The 19,915-nt window shown below is 41.5% G+C and overlaps 1 protein-coding gene across 3 annotated transcripts in view; it reads right to left on the bottom strand.

Moving 5' to 3' along the window:
* Nucleotides 1–19,915, bottom strand: part of KAT2B (lysine acetyltransferase 2B) — a 93,875-nt gene that overhangs the window by 14,280 nt on the left and 59,680 nt on the right. For 2 of the 3 annotated variants that reach the window (XM_037070678.1, XM_037070680.1), the window contains exons 7-12: nt 16,933–17,039; nt 12,721–12,846; nt 10,354–10,490; nt 7,737–7,945; nt 6,382–6,508; nt 303–413 (exon numbers count right to left, since the gene is read on the bottom strand). In XM_037070678.1, coding sequence (XP_036926573.1) covers nt 303–413; nt 6,382–6,508; nt 7,737–7,945; nt 10,354–10,490; nt 12,721–12,846; nt 16,933–17,039 — 817 coding nt within the window. The remainder of the gene's footprint in view (nt 1–302; nt 414–6,381; nt 6,509–7,736; nt 7,946–10,353; nt 10,491–12,720; nt 12,847–16,932; nt 17,040–19,915) is intronic. The other variant, XM_037070679.1, reaches the window with a different exon arrangement.

Here is a 19,915-nt window from a genome sequence, read left to right as displayed (position 1 = left end):
GTTGCTCCTTAGACTGCAGATACCATAATTTAGAATGGCAGGATGCAATATCATACTTCACTTGTAGATGACGTTCACTCGCTCAGCAAACATTTACCTAGTACTTACTACGTGCGTGCGGGTCCTACCCTCTAACGCAGTCTGGAGCTTACTTCTGGCTTGGGGCTTACAAGATAAATGTTATGTCCTTCTTGTAAGTAGAAAACACTGAGGGGAGGCTAGGGGAACTTATCTGAAGGAAGGCTACCTGCGTGCATATTTTTTAAAAAACAACAGATAGTGCTGCGCAGTGAAAAACTTACCTGTTTCTTGAAATATCCAATTGCATATTCATCAGCATATGTGAGGAAGTTCAGGATGTCATGTTTTATATGAAATTCTTTCAAATGATTCATCAAATGCGTTCCATAGCCCTATGTGGAAATTAGTATACAAATACATTAGGTTCTGAAGGGAAAAAAAAATAAGTCCTATAAATTCATCAGGAAATACTGGCAAGTTTAGGAATTTGTACTTTGATACTGATTTTACCAATATAATACTAATTCCCCGTCTTGTATTTCTGAACTTTGAAATGAACTAAAAGCCAAAACATTCAAAATCCTTGAATTGAGATATAGTAACTTACAAATACAAGTTTCTGGTTCTTTGAGAAATAACTACACAAAGGCTACAAACTGCCAGTTCAAATCTAAAGATTACATGCTGAATACCATTGATAAAGAAGTTTTTGGAGTAAATATGGATTATGAATTTCTACTTATTTTCACAGTATGTGAGAACCTGAGATGAAAGGAGCAATGTGAATAAAAAGTACGATCTCTTTACCGGAACCCTAACTAACGCAAGTGTTCCCTGTAATTCTACAAATCAGTTCAACTGCGTCATCACATACGTGGAGTTTTCAACTTGGAAAGTTGGTCTTACCCAGCCTTTCCAGATGAGGTCTGAGAAGCGCAGACTTCTGAGGGAGCCAGAAGACATTAGGAAGTAACTAATGTACGTGAGTAAATTAATGATTAAAATACGAAAAATGAAATGCAATTACCAGGTTTTGCAGTGATGTATAAAGCTTAGAGAAAGTCTATAAATTTAAAGTGACTGTTTTAGAGCCTTATACAAAGAGGTGAAAGTAAATTCGAGCATCCAGACACAAATACCTTCACATGCCGTATTTTTCAGACTATGAGATGCACTTTTTTACCACATTCTTTGCTCCAAAATTTTTTTTCCTGTTGTTTTCCTCTAAAACCTACGTGTCTGATAGTCTGAAAAATACAGTAAATATTTTAAGATTCGGTGACACACTTTTCTGAAGAACTCTGAGGTGTTTACAAGGTATGATCCCATGGAATTGTAGTACCGCAAGGTGAGAACGATCTCTAGAAGTCATTCAGTCTCATGTTCTATTGCATGTGAGGCCAGAAGTCTCCCTCTTCTGGGAATTCTTCTATTGATGTCACCTAAGCATGTTCTAGCTTTTCCCAAACATATCACAATACTGACACACTGTGAGTCTCGATAAAACTCGAATAAAATAATGAATGAAATAATCCTCCTTCAGAAGATAGTTAAATGGGGAAGATAATGACATAAACTCAAATTACAGCACAGAGCTACACTTCGACATGGTAGCCACTAGCTACAAGTGGCTTTCGAGCAACTGAAATGTGACTGGTCCAAATGGAGATGTATCAGAGTATAAAATACTCATCAGGAAATAAATTCTCATTAATAACAATTTATATTTATTATATGTTGAAATGACAACATTTTGGTCATATTAAGTTGCACATAAAATGTAAAAATTAATTTCACATGTTTAATTTTACTTTTTATAAATATGGATGCTAGAAAAAATTCTTTTATTTTTAGACAGAGGGAAAGGGTAGGAAAAAGATAGGGAGAGAAACGTCAATGTGTGGTTGCCCCTCACATGCCGTCTACTGATGACCTGGCCCGCAACCCAGGCATGTGCCCTGACTGGGAACTGAACCAGGCTCGCAGCCCTGCACTCAATCCACCGAGTCACACCAGCCGGGGCAATACTAGAAATTTTAAAATTACATATGTGACTTGGATTTGAGGCTCACAATATATTTCCATTGCACAGTACTGATACAGAGTGATGTATTTGTACTATCATAGAGGAAAAGTGTATAAGATAATTAAGAAAGAAAAGGAAGAGGATATAGAAGTTTATAAAGATGTTGAAGGTAGGCATTAGAAGAGGAGGTCAAATGGACAACAAGGTAAGAAAATGGACTGGAAATCTAAATATAAAAAAAAATAAACCTCTACAAAAGATAGAAAAGTGGGTTTATAACCTGTAGGTACAAAATGGCTTCTTCAAGAAAATATAAAATGCAAAAGCATAAGAGAAAGGACTAATTATTCAGTAGACCACTTCAACTTTTTAAATTATCCTAAGCAACTTAAGATACCCTATACAAAACACAAATGACAAATGGGAAAGGTGTAGTTGTAACATATAAAGAGGTAATATCAGGAATGTGTCAATATCTATAGGAGCAATACCGAAAAAAGAGAAACAACCTTAAAAAATTCTCAAAGGAAAGGAGCCAGCAGTAACTACTACAGACAAATATAAAAACGACCTCAACAGTAATCGCAACACTCTACCAGAAGAAGCAGTATTGTACTCAACAGCATGCAAATATCTTTAAGGTTGATGGTACCCAGTGTTAGTAAGGAGACGGGGACATGGTACTCTCCAACACCACTGGTGAAAATGTAAATTGGTAAATCCACTGAAAAGGGGAATCTGGAAATAATTTTTTATTAGAGTGGCCATGTTCATTCATGCAGCCCTCTTACCCCTCAATGTCTAGAGAAACCTTTCTAAACAGAGCATTTATTTATGACAGAAATATAAATGCTGTGACTAGGAAAAGGACCACACAAATGACGATGCATCTACATTGTGAAATTCTCTATACCACGCGTAGAGAATAGAGCAGCCCCGTGTCAGTGCCGTTCAGCAGACAGCTCTGCAGTGATGGGAGTGTTCTGGTCTGCATGGCAGCCAGCTGTCACATGGGGCTATTTAGTCCTTGAGGGATGAAAACACGTAATTTTAAATTTTATTTCATTTTAATTGACTTGAACATAAATTTAAATGATTACATATAGCACTGAAGTTGAAGGATCCCTAGAAACCATGGAAAGCTTTTTAAAGTACGTACAGTATGGATTCCACTGATGCAAACGATGACGGTGAAGCACACAGTCGCGTCTTGCACACGGGACGCACACCCACCTGACAACAGCCGGATGGCAGGGACTGGGAGGGACAGTGGGGTTTTTGTTTTACCTGACATTGTATCTGTGTATGACCCAAAGATAATTTAAAATTATCTTTAAAGAAACATGAAAAAACTGGAGGAAAAAGAAGGGTTGGCTACGTGGAGGGAGCTGCCTATGCAGAGAAAGAGTCACATCCAACCGATGCATGGGAAACGTGTTTTCTAATGGGATTTACTGTGTAACACAGGTTTGGTTGGTGGAAGAGAGTGGGGCCTTTGCCACATACACCTCTATCCCGTAAGCATCAGAAATTTCCTCCCCTGCTCCCACAATCCAGTGAATTCACTCAAGAACAACAATATGGTTCTTTTGTAAACAGCCACCCAAACCCTACATGAGATAGTTTTCATCGGTGGCCACTCATCTGCCACCTCTCCGAAAGTTCTCCCCATACGCCAAGTTGCCTGTGAGGAGGGGTGGTGGCCTCTCACTGGAACCTGCACGGCGTCTAGCACCATGACAGCAATGGTGGCAGCTTCAATATTTCTTTGGTCAAAGAGGCGCTGGCGACATGATGCGCTGACAAGCAAATGTTTAGGTTTTTACCCCACAACTATGCTTCTTTGTATGTCTTTATTGCTGCCACCAAAAGGACTCCCTCCCAAATCTGTCTGGTAACGTCAGTGTTTATTTAAGTATTCTTTCCGGGAAGCAAGTATTAGGTATGCAACTCTAAAGAGGCATAGTCATATAACATCAAATCCAAATAATTCTTAGTTGACAGGACATTCTCAAACCAGATGAGGAACTTAAAGCAAATTCTGGAATATTATCTTGTGTTAAATTCACACACAAATCCTACTTACAGCATTCACAGAAATTTGGCGGTAGGTGTGATACTCCAAAATGAGTGGATACAAAGTCTAAATGTAGCCAAGATTTTTAATATATTAAATACAATTTTAAAACTACTTATTAACACTGTTTTCACAAATAGGAGTTACCAAGCACTTGCTTCCAACAAACTCATCCATTCCATTCAGTTTTGAAAGGATAATTTTTATTTTCTAAAACTACTGTTATAAGTCACTTAGAAAAAGTGATTTTTTTCCTAGTTCTTCCTACTGGGTTTGTGATGTTTGGCCACCTTCCTTTAAGTCTTTAGAAAATTACATGCTTTGGGAAAAAAAATAAAGTACCCTTCTGGAAAGTAGTAAGACAAAGTGTCCAATTCATATTAAATACCTTTATAGTTTCTCTCTGGTATCCCTGAAAGTGTCCAAGTCAACCTTAATCAACCTTTCCAAACAAGGTGCTCGGTGTAGCTTTCTTTGAAAACAAAAATCATGCCATTTTTTCTCTGAAATTATAAACCGAGGACATATTTTCCAGCTCCTCTCCCTATGAAAAGCCAAACAAAATTTTCCTTTGAAATAAGTTCTAAAACTCTGGGCATTTGGAATTGCTTCTCCCTTTGGCTAGAGGGAAACAAAGAAAGTGATAAACACAACAGCACCATCTAAAGACACACTGTCAGAATTCCTTGAACAAGAACCAGAGGTCTGTGTCAAGCAAACCCGGGGGAGCTCACCTTTCCAGTCAGAGAGACGAATATAAGACTAATGAGTTCTCCTCTTTGATGCTCAATACTCCGAGTCAACAGCAAAAAGCCTCATTTGTGCTTTGTGAGAATAAATCATCTCAGTGGCTACAATAGGCCCCACAACCAGAGTCAAGCTGTTAGGAAAGCAAAAGTACCCACAGCACTAGTTCCGGTCCTCACGCGGAGACCCTTCCAGTGACTTATTTTTGTTTTCTGTAAACGGCACTGCAGGAGGCAACAATGGCCTTGAACCTGCACTGTCCAATACAGGAACCACGGGCCACATGTGCACACAGTGGGCACTGGAAAGGGGGCTAGTCCAAGTTGAGACAAACTGTAGGTGTAAAATTCATTTTATTTCAGAGGCTTGGTACGAAACAAAGAATGTGGAATGTCTCATTAGTAATTCTTCATAACACTGCGTACCTTTGCAGTGGCAAGACTTTGGATATACTGGATAAAATAAAGTACATTTACATGACAAATTTTGCTTTACTTCTAATGTGGCTACAAGAATATGTAGAATCACATGCATGGCTCACATCTACGCGGCACATTGTTTTTCACTGGCCAACACCGCCTCAGACCTTCCCACGGCTTTTTTCAGCAGTCATCTCATCCTGAGCTGTTTACCTTTCCACCACCTGCCACTCACATCATTTCACATGATGTTCTTTAGGGCTCCCCAACTACCAAATGAGTAATATTCTAAAGACACATTTCCTCCTTCCATTTTCCTAAGGGCGGCCGAGTAGAACACAACCTCCTCTAAATCAGAGCTCTTCCTGCCAATTGAGAGCCTAGTTCATGCCAGGCAGACAGGGGTACCAACCGCGACACCCATAAAACAGCCATAGTTCCTGAGGAGGGAAGGACCTATGCCAAGGATAATTGGGAAAGTAAATTATTCACACACACCCCACCCTCTAAAAACATTATATTCCAAACCCAGCATGAATGCTTCTGAAATACAGCCTTACATTGAAATTTTTCATAGCTTCCCTTCTTATAGAATTTCTTTAGTTCCTGCCCACCCACCCCCAAGTAGGGACCAAGGCCTAAGAAATCTTTCTGAAGTACAAGGCGCCTAAATCATCTTCCTAATCCACACCACACCAGACCCTTTCTGAGGGTTCACTGCCACCAGCTTTGTGTGTGTGTGTGTGTGTGTGTGTGTGTGTGTGCATGTATATAAAATAACAGCAACCACTCGACTTATTTTCAAACATCCTTCACTTGCCATAGACTATACTTGAGCAGCACTGGGGCCGCGCAGTGTCCCTGCACCTGGTCCCGAGGTCCAACAAGCCTCGGCAGAACCGCACCTGTGGATGTGTGGAACATTTATGCTCCTCAGATACAGACGCTCTAAGTGAGAGGACCCTTCTCAGAAAGCCCTACACTCTACTTCAAACCTGCTCTGGACGAGGCCCACAGAGACCTTCCCCAGCCCTGTAGCATTCGTGAGAAATACCACATTCTTTCTCCTTAAGACCTTGGGTTACTCTTACCTTGACTTGCTCATTTGAGGTTACAGCACAGAAAACAATCTCTGTGAATCCTTGAGATGGAAACATGCGGAAACAGATACCACCAATAACACGACCATCTTTAATTAAAGCCAGGGTTTTGTGTTTCCTGAAACAATAAGATTATATCAAAGTTTTACCTATCTTGGTTATATAAATATACTTTTGGTTATATAAATATACTTCTTAACCAACCAGGAAAGGGGGGGGCAGGGTGTTTGAGTTTCTATGGAAACCTCCTTTTATCTGGCCATTATCTCACCAGACCATTCTTTCATGTGGACTTTTCAGAGCAAGCTTGCTCACACAAGTCTTCATCAGGAATTCCACCTGAACAAAATGCCAGCCGTCTAAATATGGTCTGAGGGTTACAAATAAAGAACAGGGTACGTGTTCTGGAGCTCTGGAATCGGGGCACACCCAGTGCCAAGGGCCCCATGCTGGGGAGTCAGCAGGACAGCACAAGGTCATGGACGGAAGTGGCATGTGTTTCTGAAGATAACTCTAACTCGGAAATAGGACTAAAACATTGTGGAGAAGAATACAAAACCCGCATACACAATCTGCCAGAACCCGCACTCCAGGATCCTGTCAGACCTCCTCTCCGTCAAAATGTCACTGGCAACGGCCACACACATGAATCACAGTCCACGCAGGCTATCACACTATATATGTTAAAGTACAGCCAATCAGGAAAGTTTAGTTTTTTTGTTTTAGGTTTTTTAAATACAGGAAAGCATCTCTGCATTCAAAAACATTAATTTATGTAAATATTACACATGAAAAACTTACAAAGTTTAACTTTGTATGACAGCTTCTTAGAATGTAAAGTTAATTTAAAATTATAATGCATGTACAACACTTTACAGTCTTAGCTCTAGTCTGAGCAATGTAATGACTGTTCTTTGGGGTTCTTTCTTTAAGCAATGGATTTTCAAAGTTAACGTCTGGTAGCCCAACAATTTTCCTAGCGCCTGCAGACCCAGGCAACCATGATACCTACACCAAAATCAAGAATGCTCTGACTACTCAAAAAGTGGGTGGATCTTCTTAGTGTTTCCATTCTTTTATTGCTACAATGAATGAAGCACAGGATAGTCACCAGCAACTTAAAACACAAAGCTTCATTATTATGAACAAAAAAATTATATGAATTATTGAAAACTTAATCTTAATGCTTTAGACACGGCAATTCTTTTAATGTAGCTTTGTATCCACAGTGTGACCAGAGGCAGCAGGATTCGGTGGGTGACCATGGCTGACTTTCACTTTCTGAGTAGTTCCTCTTTCATTGAAAAAGGAAAAATAAAAAGAAGGAAGGGTGAAGCACCACTTACGGGTCAAAGACAAGCCGTGTGATGTACTCTTTGGGCATTCGGGGCAGCTGATGGGAGAACACGTTCTGCAGACCGACAAGCCACATCAGGATCTTCTTGTTGGGTTTCTGGTTCAGGGAATTGCCGACCACGTGAAATTCGATCACGCCCCTGCGCTCTTCCAGCCTGGCGGCCTCATCCCTGGCCGAATGTGCTGACAAAAAATTGTTCTGGGATACAGGAGACAGGAAAAAATTACAGAGAGATCTTAAGACAGTGGGGACAGGACGTGTGGACAGTGGTGCTCTTCTGTGTTCTAATAAGCTATGGATTTTCAGGGTCCCAAACAACACGTGCATTATGAAAACAAAATAGAAAAAGTAGGTAAAGCATTTTGAGAGATCAGAGTATTATACGTGTACATGGACATTCGGTACAGATTAGGAGTCATCAGACTTTTCTGTGAAGGATCAGGTCTCTGTGGCAACGAGTCAACATTGCTGTGGTGTGGAAGCAGCCACAGACAATACATAAATGAAAGGGTGTAACAGTGTTCCAATAAAACTTTATTTAAATGGAGGGAGACAGACTGGATTTGGCCTGTGGGCTATAGTTTGTGAACCCCTGGTTTGGAGGAATCCCCTAAGACTGAGCTCTTTAGGACCCTCCAGATGACAGGTCCCAAATTCTCATTACAGGGCCAGTGGTGGCAGTCATATTTACATCATCGGTACCTCTTTTCTGGAGGACAGTTTTTTTCCAGAGACACTGCTGACCCACCCTCAATCCTAGCAGGCAGCCCAACCTGGGCCAGCACTTACACTCCCAGTCATATTTAACCCACCCGGTGGTAAGTGGGTCAAGTGTTCAACAAACAGATCCCCTGGGAAAAGAAGCCCCGCCTGGGAGTACTTGCTCCTTTCACTGGTCTACAGGTGACCAGGTACCACTGCAGTCATTTCAAACGCCAACATGTTTCACAACCAGCTCACAAGATTCCTGAAAATTTCACAACCAGCTCTGCATGCCAGTCGGAGCCAGCTCTGGGACAACTACTACATCCGTGCAACAAATTTTGAAAGTTGTGGCTGCATCTACATTTTAGAGCTGAAAGACCTGAGCTCAGCTAATCCGTGAAACTCCTAATCCCCTGAGAGACAGGTATACACAAGGTACGACACACTGCCTTCGTCCCCAGGTTTGGGTAACTAGAAGGAAAAGGGAAGGACGATTTCATAATGAGATCTTTCTCTTACAACATGCTAGTTCTCTAAATTATCCTAATACCATAAAATAAATATCTACAGAAACATGACAAGTAAAAAATAGATACCTCTAATCTAGCAGAGCTGCACTTAAAAAATGTTTAAAAACATGTTTTGCAAAATAATCTCCAAGCCATTTCTTGATTTCCTGGAAGCTGTCACAAATGCCTTAAAAAGCCCTGCCCCTGAATGGCAGCACTTCTACCCAAAATGTTTTATTTGAATCCAACCTTCAGCCAACAGACAAAATCCAAATGGAGGGATGTTATACAAAACTAGTGACCGGGACTCTTCAACAAGGCACTACCGCAACAGACCAAAATAGGGCTGGGAATTATTCTTGATTAGAAACGGAAGAGATTAGAACTAAATGCAACAAATGTCATCAAGGACATAATTTAGATACATGAGGAATTTGGATATAGGCTGTACATTAGCGGAGGTGCCAGCAAACTTTTCTATAAAGGGTCAGATAACAAATATTTTAGACTTTGTAAGGCACACGGCCTCTGTCTCAAGTATGCAAGTCTACTCTTGTAATACAAGGCAGACATGGACAATATGTTTCAATAAAACTTTACTGACAATAGACAGTGGGTCGGATTTGGCCTGCAGGCTGTAGTTTGCCAACCCACATGTTAGACAATACTGTAACCTAGCTAAATTCTCTGAATGTGATAACTACATTTTGTTAATGTAAAATTATAGTTTAGTCTTAAAAGACACAGAAAAATAGTTAAGGGCAAAACATTATGACATCTGTATTTAATTCTGAAATGGTTCTGAAAGGCTCAAAGGAGGGAGGGAGGGACACAGAGACAAATCAAATGTACTATAATGTTAATAACTGGTAATTCTAAAAAGTCTTTATCATGGAATTTTTGCACCATTTATGGTGGTTTAAATTTTTCAAGATAAAAAGTTGAGGGAGGTCCCGGCCAGGTGGCTCAGTTAGTTGGAGGGTCCCCTGTACACCAAAAAGTTGCAGGTTCAATCCCCAGTCAGGGTGCGGATAAAAGGCAACTGATCAATGTTTTTCTCTCATACAAACGTTTCTCTGTTTCTCTCTCTCTCTCTCTCATCAATAACCATATCTTCAGGTGAGGATTTAAAAAGAAAAAGAGTTGAAGGAAGAGAAACAGCTTCAACAGTGTGAGATTATTAGTCAGTTTCCCTGTGATATGATATTCATCAAAGGGAATCGCCTCTCCAACCAGCTTCTCCTGCCCTCTCTGCCCTGACCACTAGGTTAAATGCAAACTAGGGTATAGCATGACATGCTCTCAGTGATACCACTCCCATTTCGGACAACTAGATTGGCTAGGAGAGCAAAAGGGGTCTACCAGCTGGCTGCCCAGGTTCACCCTGCTGACCTCTGGTCCAACCATCACCGCAGGGTCCGTGATGGTAGACATGACCTCGTTGATTAATTCCATTGGAATATCCCCCATAACTCGGGGTTTCTTGGCTTCCTCCAAAACATGACAGTCATTCATTTTCCTCTTTTCTCCTGTGAGGATCAAAATAAAAGAGCAAACAATGGATTATTTTAAACACAAAACAGATAACATATGTTGACTCATCCAACCAATTTTCCAATAACACTAATGGGTATAAGAGTCAAATCTCCATTTACCCAGGAAAGCGGTGGCAATGGACAGTGAAAAAAAGGAGGGAAGAGGTCCCAGTAACTGCCAACTACAGATCCATTCTAAATATTTTCTATTTTCTACGATAATTAGTTATTAAAGCATAATTTGTCCACTTGTAATTGCAAGGAGTTACTCCAGTTATCATTCATTGTTAATCTCTAATGAAGTCTCTTTGTGGTTAGAGAAAATAGTCCAGGTACTACCAAAATGTCAAAATTTTTTGAAACTTGCTTTACGGCCTAAAACATGAACAATTATTTATAAGTGTGTGGTGTCTTCTTGAAATAAATGCATATTTTCTGATTTTTAGGAGTAATAATCTCCATACCACCATTTGAGCTTGCTGATCATGTTTTCAGAACTTCTATATGATTACTGATAGTTTTGTCTGATCGGTCTATGAATTACCCAGAGATGTTTCTTCATGTTCAACTGTTGCTTGATTTATTTTTCCTAATAGTTCTGTTCATTCTCCCCTTTATATACATACGTATATATATTTATATATGTGTGGGTATGTATTTATGCATATGTCTATATACACTTGAAATATACTAGTGAAATTTTTTCCCATTCATTATCTCTCAAAATGCTTTTCTGCCTTAAAACGATGCGTCACAAAGCAGGGCCACTCTTGATGCGTCGCATATTGGGGAAGGCCAGGCAAATACCAGGACTTTCTCCCAATTTCCTCATTAGCCTGCCCGGTGGCTTTTGGGTTTTCTTCTTTTCTACTATCCTGCATGATTTTGCTTAATTTTTTCCTGCATATCACATATTCATTTTTACAATTAATTTTGTAAAACATTTTAGATATTCCCATCTAACTGATTCTTCGGGAATGAGTCCCACGAAGGATGCTTCCATGCAGCGATCTCACTAACTTGCGTTCAAAAGAAGGCCAATCTGGAGTACCCTGTTTAGGCAAGATGCTCCCAGAAACATTATGTTAATCACTAAATGAACTTTGTTGAGTTCCTGTTTTTGTAACTCTCTTCCTTGTTGTATGGGAGGCAACCAACAAGCCCTCAAATTCCATGAGGCCCCAAAAGTAACACTACAAACTACTTATTCTGTCAGCTGAGGTGAATGCCTCATCAGCCCCTAGCTTGATGGACTGACTGCCAATAGTGTTATAAGGAAGACTCTGAGGCCACACCCAAGCTCACTGGCTGAGTTTCTAGATCGAGGAGTGTCTGCCTTCAAAGCGGGAGAGAGAATACAGCACAGTGGCACCCACGCTAAAAACCCGGTGCTTCCTGTGAAATCCTCCTCTCTCCCTCTTTTGGGCCACTTCTTTAAGGTCAAACTCTGGTCGTATCCAACATTTATTTGGTTGTATCCTTAGGACAGAAATGCAACCTTCAAAACATTCTATATCTGTGAAATCAAAACTTGAGGATTAAGGGATGTTTTTGCCCAGGTGGCAGATTACATAAATGGCCAAGGTCTGGACCCTCCTGGTATCCACGCTCCACCCTGTGACTTCACTGTTCTTCCTGCAAAATGAATAGAGGATCTCTCTCCAGCCCTCGACTCTGAGTTCTGCCATGTGATTTGCTTTGCCTGACAGAATGAGGCAGGAGTGACGGTACCCCAGTTCTAAGCCTAGGCTTCAAGAAACTATTTCTGCCTCCTCTGGTGCTTCCGACATTATTATAAAGTCATATTCTGTCCTAAAAAAAAAAGGAAAAAAAGGCCCAATGATCCCAGGAGGGTGAGAAATATGTGGAACAGAGAGGCTCCAGCTTGAATATTCTTGCAGGGCCCGGCAGAGAGCCGCAGTCGGCAGGTAGAACTCGGGAAGCCTGGCCAAGACGTAATGAGGCAGCTGAGAGCAGCCACCAACCAGGTAACAAACAGAATAAGTGAGGTGTGATAATAAAAGATTATGGTTTAGTTTTAAGGCTCTGCATTTTGGCTGGTTTGTTACACAGTAGGAACTACCTGATAAAGCTCAAAGTCATTTCTAGCCATTAAAATCCTGGACATGAACAATTGGTCTAAGTCTACTTCTGGTACTTCTCAGATCACAAGAGAACCTCTAAGGCAATTCACAGCCCTCGGTAGCGTCCCCTACGTGATTACCTGGGTTTGCCTCAAGCCCAGAAGAGCCTTTGCCAGAAGGACTGGCGCTCCCTCCATTCGGCTGCTCAAGGGAAGATGAGTTTGAATTGTACGAAATCGTCCCAGCCACAGGAGGTGGATTGATGACTGTCCCAAGAAAGGAAAATAAGGTATTAGATGACTCTTTTCTTAGGCAATGAGGAACCAAGTGTACGTGAGACTGTCCCATTCCCACCCAATACCTCAAAGAAGTCGCCTTTAAAATAAAAGCAATGGGGTCGATGTGAGCATGGTAATAAGGATAGTAATGAATTACAGCCTACTGAACAGAATAAAAATATCTCAGTCCACACTGATAAAATCACAAATGGAAAGAAAAATAAATAAGCAGGGAGAAGGTAAAGCTCTTTCTTACAGAAGAATGCCAATGAATAAATAAGGAAGGAATGATGGAAGTTAGGAAAACAACTGGCGGCCGGCATATAATAATCAATTCAGGAGAATCACCTGTGCAGGCTAAACCTAGGGAGTATAATGCTGATGAAGACAGATAATTTCCGAGTATCACCCCCCCAAAGTACTTTTTTATTACAAAAGGGAAAGTGGGAAAGTGGCACCACTGCAGTGGAGAAACCTCGTAAAATACCACCTCAACCAAGCGATCAACCTTCACACCAACCAAACAGGACAGGCCATCATTATGGGCCCCCGGTGTGATGCAAAAGATGCTAGAAACCGCATGACTGAGATAAGAGGCAAAAAAAAAAAAAAAAAAAGAAAAGAGCTTATAGATTAAGTAATAAGATTTGACCTTAAACCAAGATGAAAATTCCTTACTTTGATCACTATACTGTTAAGTAAGAGAATGGCCTTGTTCTTAGGAGATACCCACTGAAGTCAGCAAAGGGGCATGATGTGCGCAACTTTCAAGGAGTTTAGGAAAAAGCAGAGAGAGGGACAGAGAAAGAACAGACACAGAGAGAGAGGGGAGGGGTGAGAAAGCAAGTATGGCAACCTGTTAACCGTCGGTCAATCCGGGGAAAGTATACACAGTACACAAAGTTTCTTTGTTCTATTTTTGTAACTTTGAGAGTATTTCCAAACAAAACCTTTTTTTAAAGCCATTGTAAGAAATAGGATGTTGCTTTGCTAGGGTACCACTGATCTGTAGCTGATGAAGTGAGAGTGGATAAGGGATACAGACACTTCCAGTCACACTGGTCACATATACAACAGAGTAGAGCAACAGAGAGAACGTTCGCCTAAGTTTCAACGCAGCCATGTTCAGTGTGCAGAAGACATTCCCAGCAGCCAAGAAAGTGATGGAATAAGTAACTCAAGCCTCAGAGATACCAGTCCACAGCACTCCTAACTGAGCAATAGTCGTCTGCATGAAAGACTCAGAATATACTCCAGTGCCAGGCTACACAGTTTTCCTTCCAGCAGGCAGGCCTCCTGAATTTCAAAGCACACTGGAGTGAGTCTACACAAAGAGGTAGCGCTGGTGACTCTGAAGACATCTGAGTATCCTGCACAACTGCAGAGCCATCATTATGAATGTCATTTATCACAGTTACACAGATGTGCAGACATGCCAATTAAGTCCATGATTGCACTCTTCTTTCCCCAAAGAGAACACACTGCAATTAAAGTAGAACAGGAAAAGACAGCCTGTTTCCGGTGGCTCCAGGTAATGCTGAAGAGTACCATCCAGCTGAACTGGGTTACAACCTTAGCTACAGAAATACACATGCAATTCCCAGAGGGACAGTGACAACCTTGGCCTTCTCCCTCTCGTGCCATGACAGGTAATTTGCTGAATCAGAACAAACTGGGAAGCATTTTGAGCAGGCAAGGGTTAGGGGGACTTTTGAACAGGGAGGGTCTCTCCAGAAGACCTCCCGGGGAAGAACTAAGTGCTGAATAGCTTTGGTGCCCCCCTGCTTGAAGGAGGAAACTATGTCCTTCGCTCATTCCCTCTACATTTGCAATACACAGCAAAGCAGTGTCATGTAGCAGCTACAGCTCTGGCTATACAGTATACAGTGTTTAAGAATTAGACAGACCCAAGTGTAAAACCCAGTTCCATCACTTAATAAGACCTGGTCTTGGGCAACTTCCACCTATAAGTAAGAGGGATTGAAATAGCAACTTCCCAGGCTTTGTGTTAAAGCTTAAAAACATGAAGCACACTTCATAGGCAAACACTTAAGGGAAGTATCATTTATCATTATTACTGTGACAAAATTGGGTCTCTGACCAGTGAAGAGTCACACTCAAAGGAGAGAGAAGGCGCCCATAAAAAAAAATGGGCCTAGGATAACCTGAGGGAAGCGTTGTATGACCCAGCAGGTCTCAAATACTGCTGCCCATCAGAATAACCTGGGAGCTTTGAAAACGTCTAGGCCTCACCCCAGGCAAATTACATTGCACGTTCTTGGGAAGGGACTTGGAAATTACTGTTCTTTTAAATCGCCACGGGTGATGCTCCTGTGCAGCCAAGTTGGAGAACCAAGGGGAGGATACAGTCAAGGTTCTGTGGAAGAAGGGGATCCAGTGCTGGCCGGAAGGCACAGGAAGAGCTAGGGAGGAGTGTGTGGGAGAGATGCCATCTGAAAGCCAGCAGGATCAGGACAAAGGCAAAAGGAACAGCACAGGGACACAAAGGCATATGCCCAGTCACCACAAAAAACACGTCCACTGAACTCAGGTTTGGAGGAAGCATGCAGGTTGCACAGACAGACCCCAGAGCTCGACAGGCCTGGGGCCAGAAAAACATGTAGTGATATTTTATGACCTAAGGTGGAAAAAACCCACAAACATGTTTTTGGTAACAAGAATGCAAACAAAAAAATGGTTTGATCCAAAACAAAACACCTCATTCCTTAAGTATTCTGCTTTGTGGGAGTTTAATTATATTTACACCCAGACTTGGACTCTACATGAAAAAAAAAATCTTTAAATGCCTTCTCAAATGCATGATGCTGAGTAAAAAGAGCCATACTCAAAAAGCTATGTACCTTCTAGAAAAGGCAAAAAATAATAATAACTGCAGGGGAAATAAAACAAACTGGGGTCACCAGTGCTGGGGGCACAGCAATAAAAGAACCACATAGGGTGGGACAGAACTTCTCAGGGCGATGCAACTGTTTGTATTTCAATGGCAGTGGTGGTCACACAGTAAAGTGGGTTTGTCAAAATTCACAGAACCATATACTAAAAAGGGCCACTTTCATTTCATCTAAAATTCTTTTTGGAAAAAAAAATAGCAATAAAATTACCTTTCCTGGCAGTGATACCCACAGCCCCCCTATTACCCACTGACCTAGAGCTACTAAAAGCTCGAAGACCCAAATTCTGCATTCTGCCCTGGCTGGTGAGGACCAGTTGCCTGAGTGCCTGCAAACCGAAAGGTCGCTGGTTTGATTCCTGGTCAGGGCACATGTCTGAGTTGCAGGCCAGGTCCCCAGATAGGGGCACAAAAGCGGCAGCCAATCAATGCTTCTCTTGTATATCGATGTTGTTCTCCATCTTTCTCCCTCCCTTCCCCTCTCTCTAAAAAATCAATAAATAAATAAAACCTTTTAACGGTTTTCTACATTCTGTCTCTCCCAATGGCCACATATAAATGACTGTTTTGGCACCTCTCAATTCTCCTAGTATCAAAGGCAAAAATCCAGATCCTCTCTCTGGAATCAGTGTTACTCCACGAATCGCGTGTCTTCCGTCCTCACAGAATTGCTAGGTGATGCCACTGGCTGACTCAAAGCAATGGCAAGGATGTCCTGGCCCTACTGGGAAACTCGTCATGTCCTGAGACTCAAGATTGCTGTCTTCCACTCACCATCCTATCATTACACATGATGGTCATTTGATACACAAAACAGACCTCATGGATGCAGAAACCAGACTGAACCTTGATTCCTGGGCATATCAGGCCATTGACAAAGACTATAAGTGTCTTTAAAAACAGCCAGGAATGGACTCCAGAGCTGAACTGCCTGGTATTTTACACCTCCTATGAAATTGTAATGTGCAAGCCAAGCAAACCCAAGAGTAGGAGCAGTAATTGTTTTAACTGATTTGCACCTGCTCTTCTCAGTAACAGAGGTGCAGATGCAAAATTTGCTGGCTGCAGTCTTCAATTTCTTGATGAAAAACACAAATAAATGCAGAGTGAACTGCAAGCAACACTTCCTCGTTGTTCTCTGGTTGATGCAAAAAGAAATTTACCTGTTTGGATTCCTAGCTGGCTGGTTCTGGAAGAAGCTGATAGGAAGTCCTGATCCCAGATGGGCGAGTTTTGACTATATACTTCTTCTTCTAACATGGACAGAAACCTGGACACAAGAGCAAAAGCAATAGTAAGACCCAAAACTAATGCACTGCCAGAGAAATGGAAGCCCTTAACATCTGTAACAATCACCTGAACGTCAGCATCTCACATTCAACTCGGAGACACGCTAGTCAATTATGACTCAAATGGCTTAGTCAAGTAGCCCTGGAACATTCACAAAAATGCAATTCTAGAAATTTATTTTCTTTTGAGTCTGCATAGACTGACAAGAGACTACACGGAGCATCACACCAGTGGAAATGCAGACAGCAGAGTCCTCCAGTCCTCCAGTCCTCCAGGCAGCTGTCATTACCGTAACAGAAGCTGCTAACCTTCACCGAGTGCTTGCTACGAGCCTGCACTGTTCTCATGACTCACTGAATCCTCATGTCAACCCAGTGAGTTACACATTTTATTTTTCTTTCACACACACACACACACACACACACACACACACACAGCTCTTACTCTAACCTACTTGATCTTCATAACCTTACAGATGAAAAAACTTATGGCAGAGAGAGGTTAAATAACTGGGACCAAGTCCCACAACTGGTAACTTCAGGACCAAGATTGAACTAGTGGTTAATTACTAAGTTACACTGCCTATTGCAGTGTAAACCCAATGGATCTCAAGTTCTAGAGGCCCAAAGAAATTACCTGGAGACCTTGTTTGAAATACCGTTACCCAACTTCCTGTAGGCATACTGAATCCAAGTCTGCGGGAAGAGGCTTTGAGGACTAAATTTTGGTGAGTGCCTTGAACAACTCATGTACACCAAAACTGAAGAACTATGGTTAACATACCAACACAAATCTACACCTCTGGTACTGGAATATTTTCCTGCAAGCCACTTTTAAGACACATTAGTTCTAAGGGAAGAACAAAGAATACCAGCTAAGAGCTTGGACTCTAGAATTCATTTACAAAGCTCACCACCACTTACTTGTATGATCTTGAAACAAGTTATTAACTTTCCTCTTCCCCAACCTTTTTCGTAAAAAGGAAGTACCAACAATAACTCCTGCATAGGGTGGTTGGGAGGGATGGGCTAATGTGCATGCCTAAAATGGTGCCTGAAGCCTAGCATGTGCTCCATTCATTCATTCATTCATTCAACAAATATATCGACTGCAAACCTACCATGGGCCAGACACTGTTAGGTGCCAGAAGGACAGGGACAAAACAACCACTTGCCCTCATGGAGTTTACAGGTAATGATATAATAAAGGTTACCTATCACAAGCCATCTATATTCCTTCCTTCTCTGAAATTGTAAAATCCAAAAGCCCTTAAAAAAAGACTTCCCATAACCCATTTGGCAACAAAAACTGACTTTAACATACATAAGCCTATTTGCAGTCTTTATAATTATAAATGGATTTAATGTAGGCGAATTAACCCCACCCCTGGAGCCAATATATGGCACGTGCATTATACTGATTACCTTTAGAAAATGTTTAAATATTTGTATTGTAAAACATATCTAGTACTGAGGTTCTGGATAACTGATCAAAGACTTGTTATCAGCAGCAGCAGCAGCAACAACAACACTATTAGTAAAAACACTACTATTCTTCTCATTTATCAACATCTGTGAGATTTTAGATGGTTTCAGGGGAGAGAGGAGATGGTTTCCTGGAAGTAAAAACCAATGGGAAAAGGTTCTGGGAGTTATGACTTGCTGATCACAGAAGATTTAAAAACAAGATCCATTTGACTGAATACCTAACCTCACTCGCTAGAGTAATTCGTGCTTTCTAGATACCACCGGAGTCGCTTCTTCTTGCTAAGCAAGCCACCATTAAGGCATGTTTTAAAGCACGTTAGCATGTGTCCTACCTAACATAGAATGACAGACAGCAACAGGAGCTAAAATCCTCCCTACGATCACACACATGCCGATTGTGCAGATGAGAGGTTTTTCATTCACTGCCCCCTTTTCCTAAGCAGACCTGCCCTTCCCTCTCACGGCCCTCAAGATTCCCCCAGCTGCCCTTCATCACAGAAGTGAATTCCCCGTCCCTTTCTAGATTCCTTCTTTGTTAGTAATTATACGATCAGAACACTCTTCACAAAGCGGGACACAGACCTGCCAAAGAAAAATGCCATTAGCAATTTAGGAAAATAATTATGTGTGTCTTATATATGTATACACATATGTAGTTATTTCATAACAATAAAGAACAGTCTCAGATAATGACACGAGAGTGTGCTTATTTTATAAACACAGGATACAAAATTGCATGAAGAATAAAAGAACACAATACATGTAGAATATAGAGAAATATCTGAAAGCACTCCATGTAAGGCTGTGGCTGGTGTTCTGCTTCTTAACCAGATGTTCAGCAACATGCACACGTATCACTTTTAGAATGAAATACAGATACTAAACTCCTCTTAATAATAACCTGGGCCCTGGCTGGTGTAGCTCAGTGGACTGAGTGCAGGCCTGCGAACCACACGATCGCGGTTCGATTCCCAGTCAGGGCACATGCCTGGGTTGCAGGCCAGTTCCCAGCAGGGGACTCACAAGAAGCAACCATACATTGAAATTTCTCTCCTTCTCTCCTTCCCTTCCCCTCTAAAGATAAATAAAATATTAAAAAAATAATAATAATAACCTGGTAAGCAGGTAGATGGGGGAAAGACACACAAGTGAAAGCCATGTGGACAATGCATGACGAGAAGGCAGGTAAGGAGGAAGGCCCTGAAAACGCTTCTGAGAACCAGTGACCTCCCTGGAGGGTTTGGGGGGCGGGGTGTGCACAGCTCCCGCTTGGCGACAGTGTGCAAGACTCAACCTCAGGCTTCAACGCATGTGCCAAACCTGTTGGTGCAAATCCCTAACAACCTCCAATGTTGTCCTAGTCCATGAA

This window comes from Sturnira hondurensis, unplaced genomic scaffold (assembly GCF_014824575.4).
Source record: "Sturnira hondurensis isolate 20B ecotype Veracruz unplaced genomic scaffold, ASM1482457v3 Scaffold0019006, whole genome shotgun sequence".
NCBI lineage: Eukaryota > Metazoa > Chordata > Mammalia > Chiroptera > Phyllostomidae > Sturnira > Sturnira hondurensis.
The sequence above is the reverse complement of the archived record's forward strand: the minus strand, read 5'-3'. Positions and strand labels throughout refer to the sequence as shown.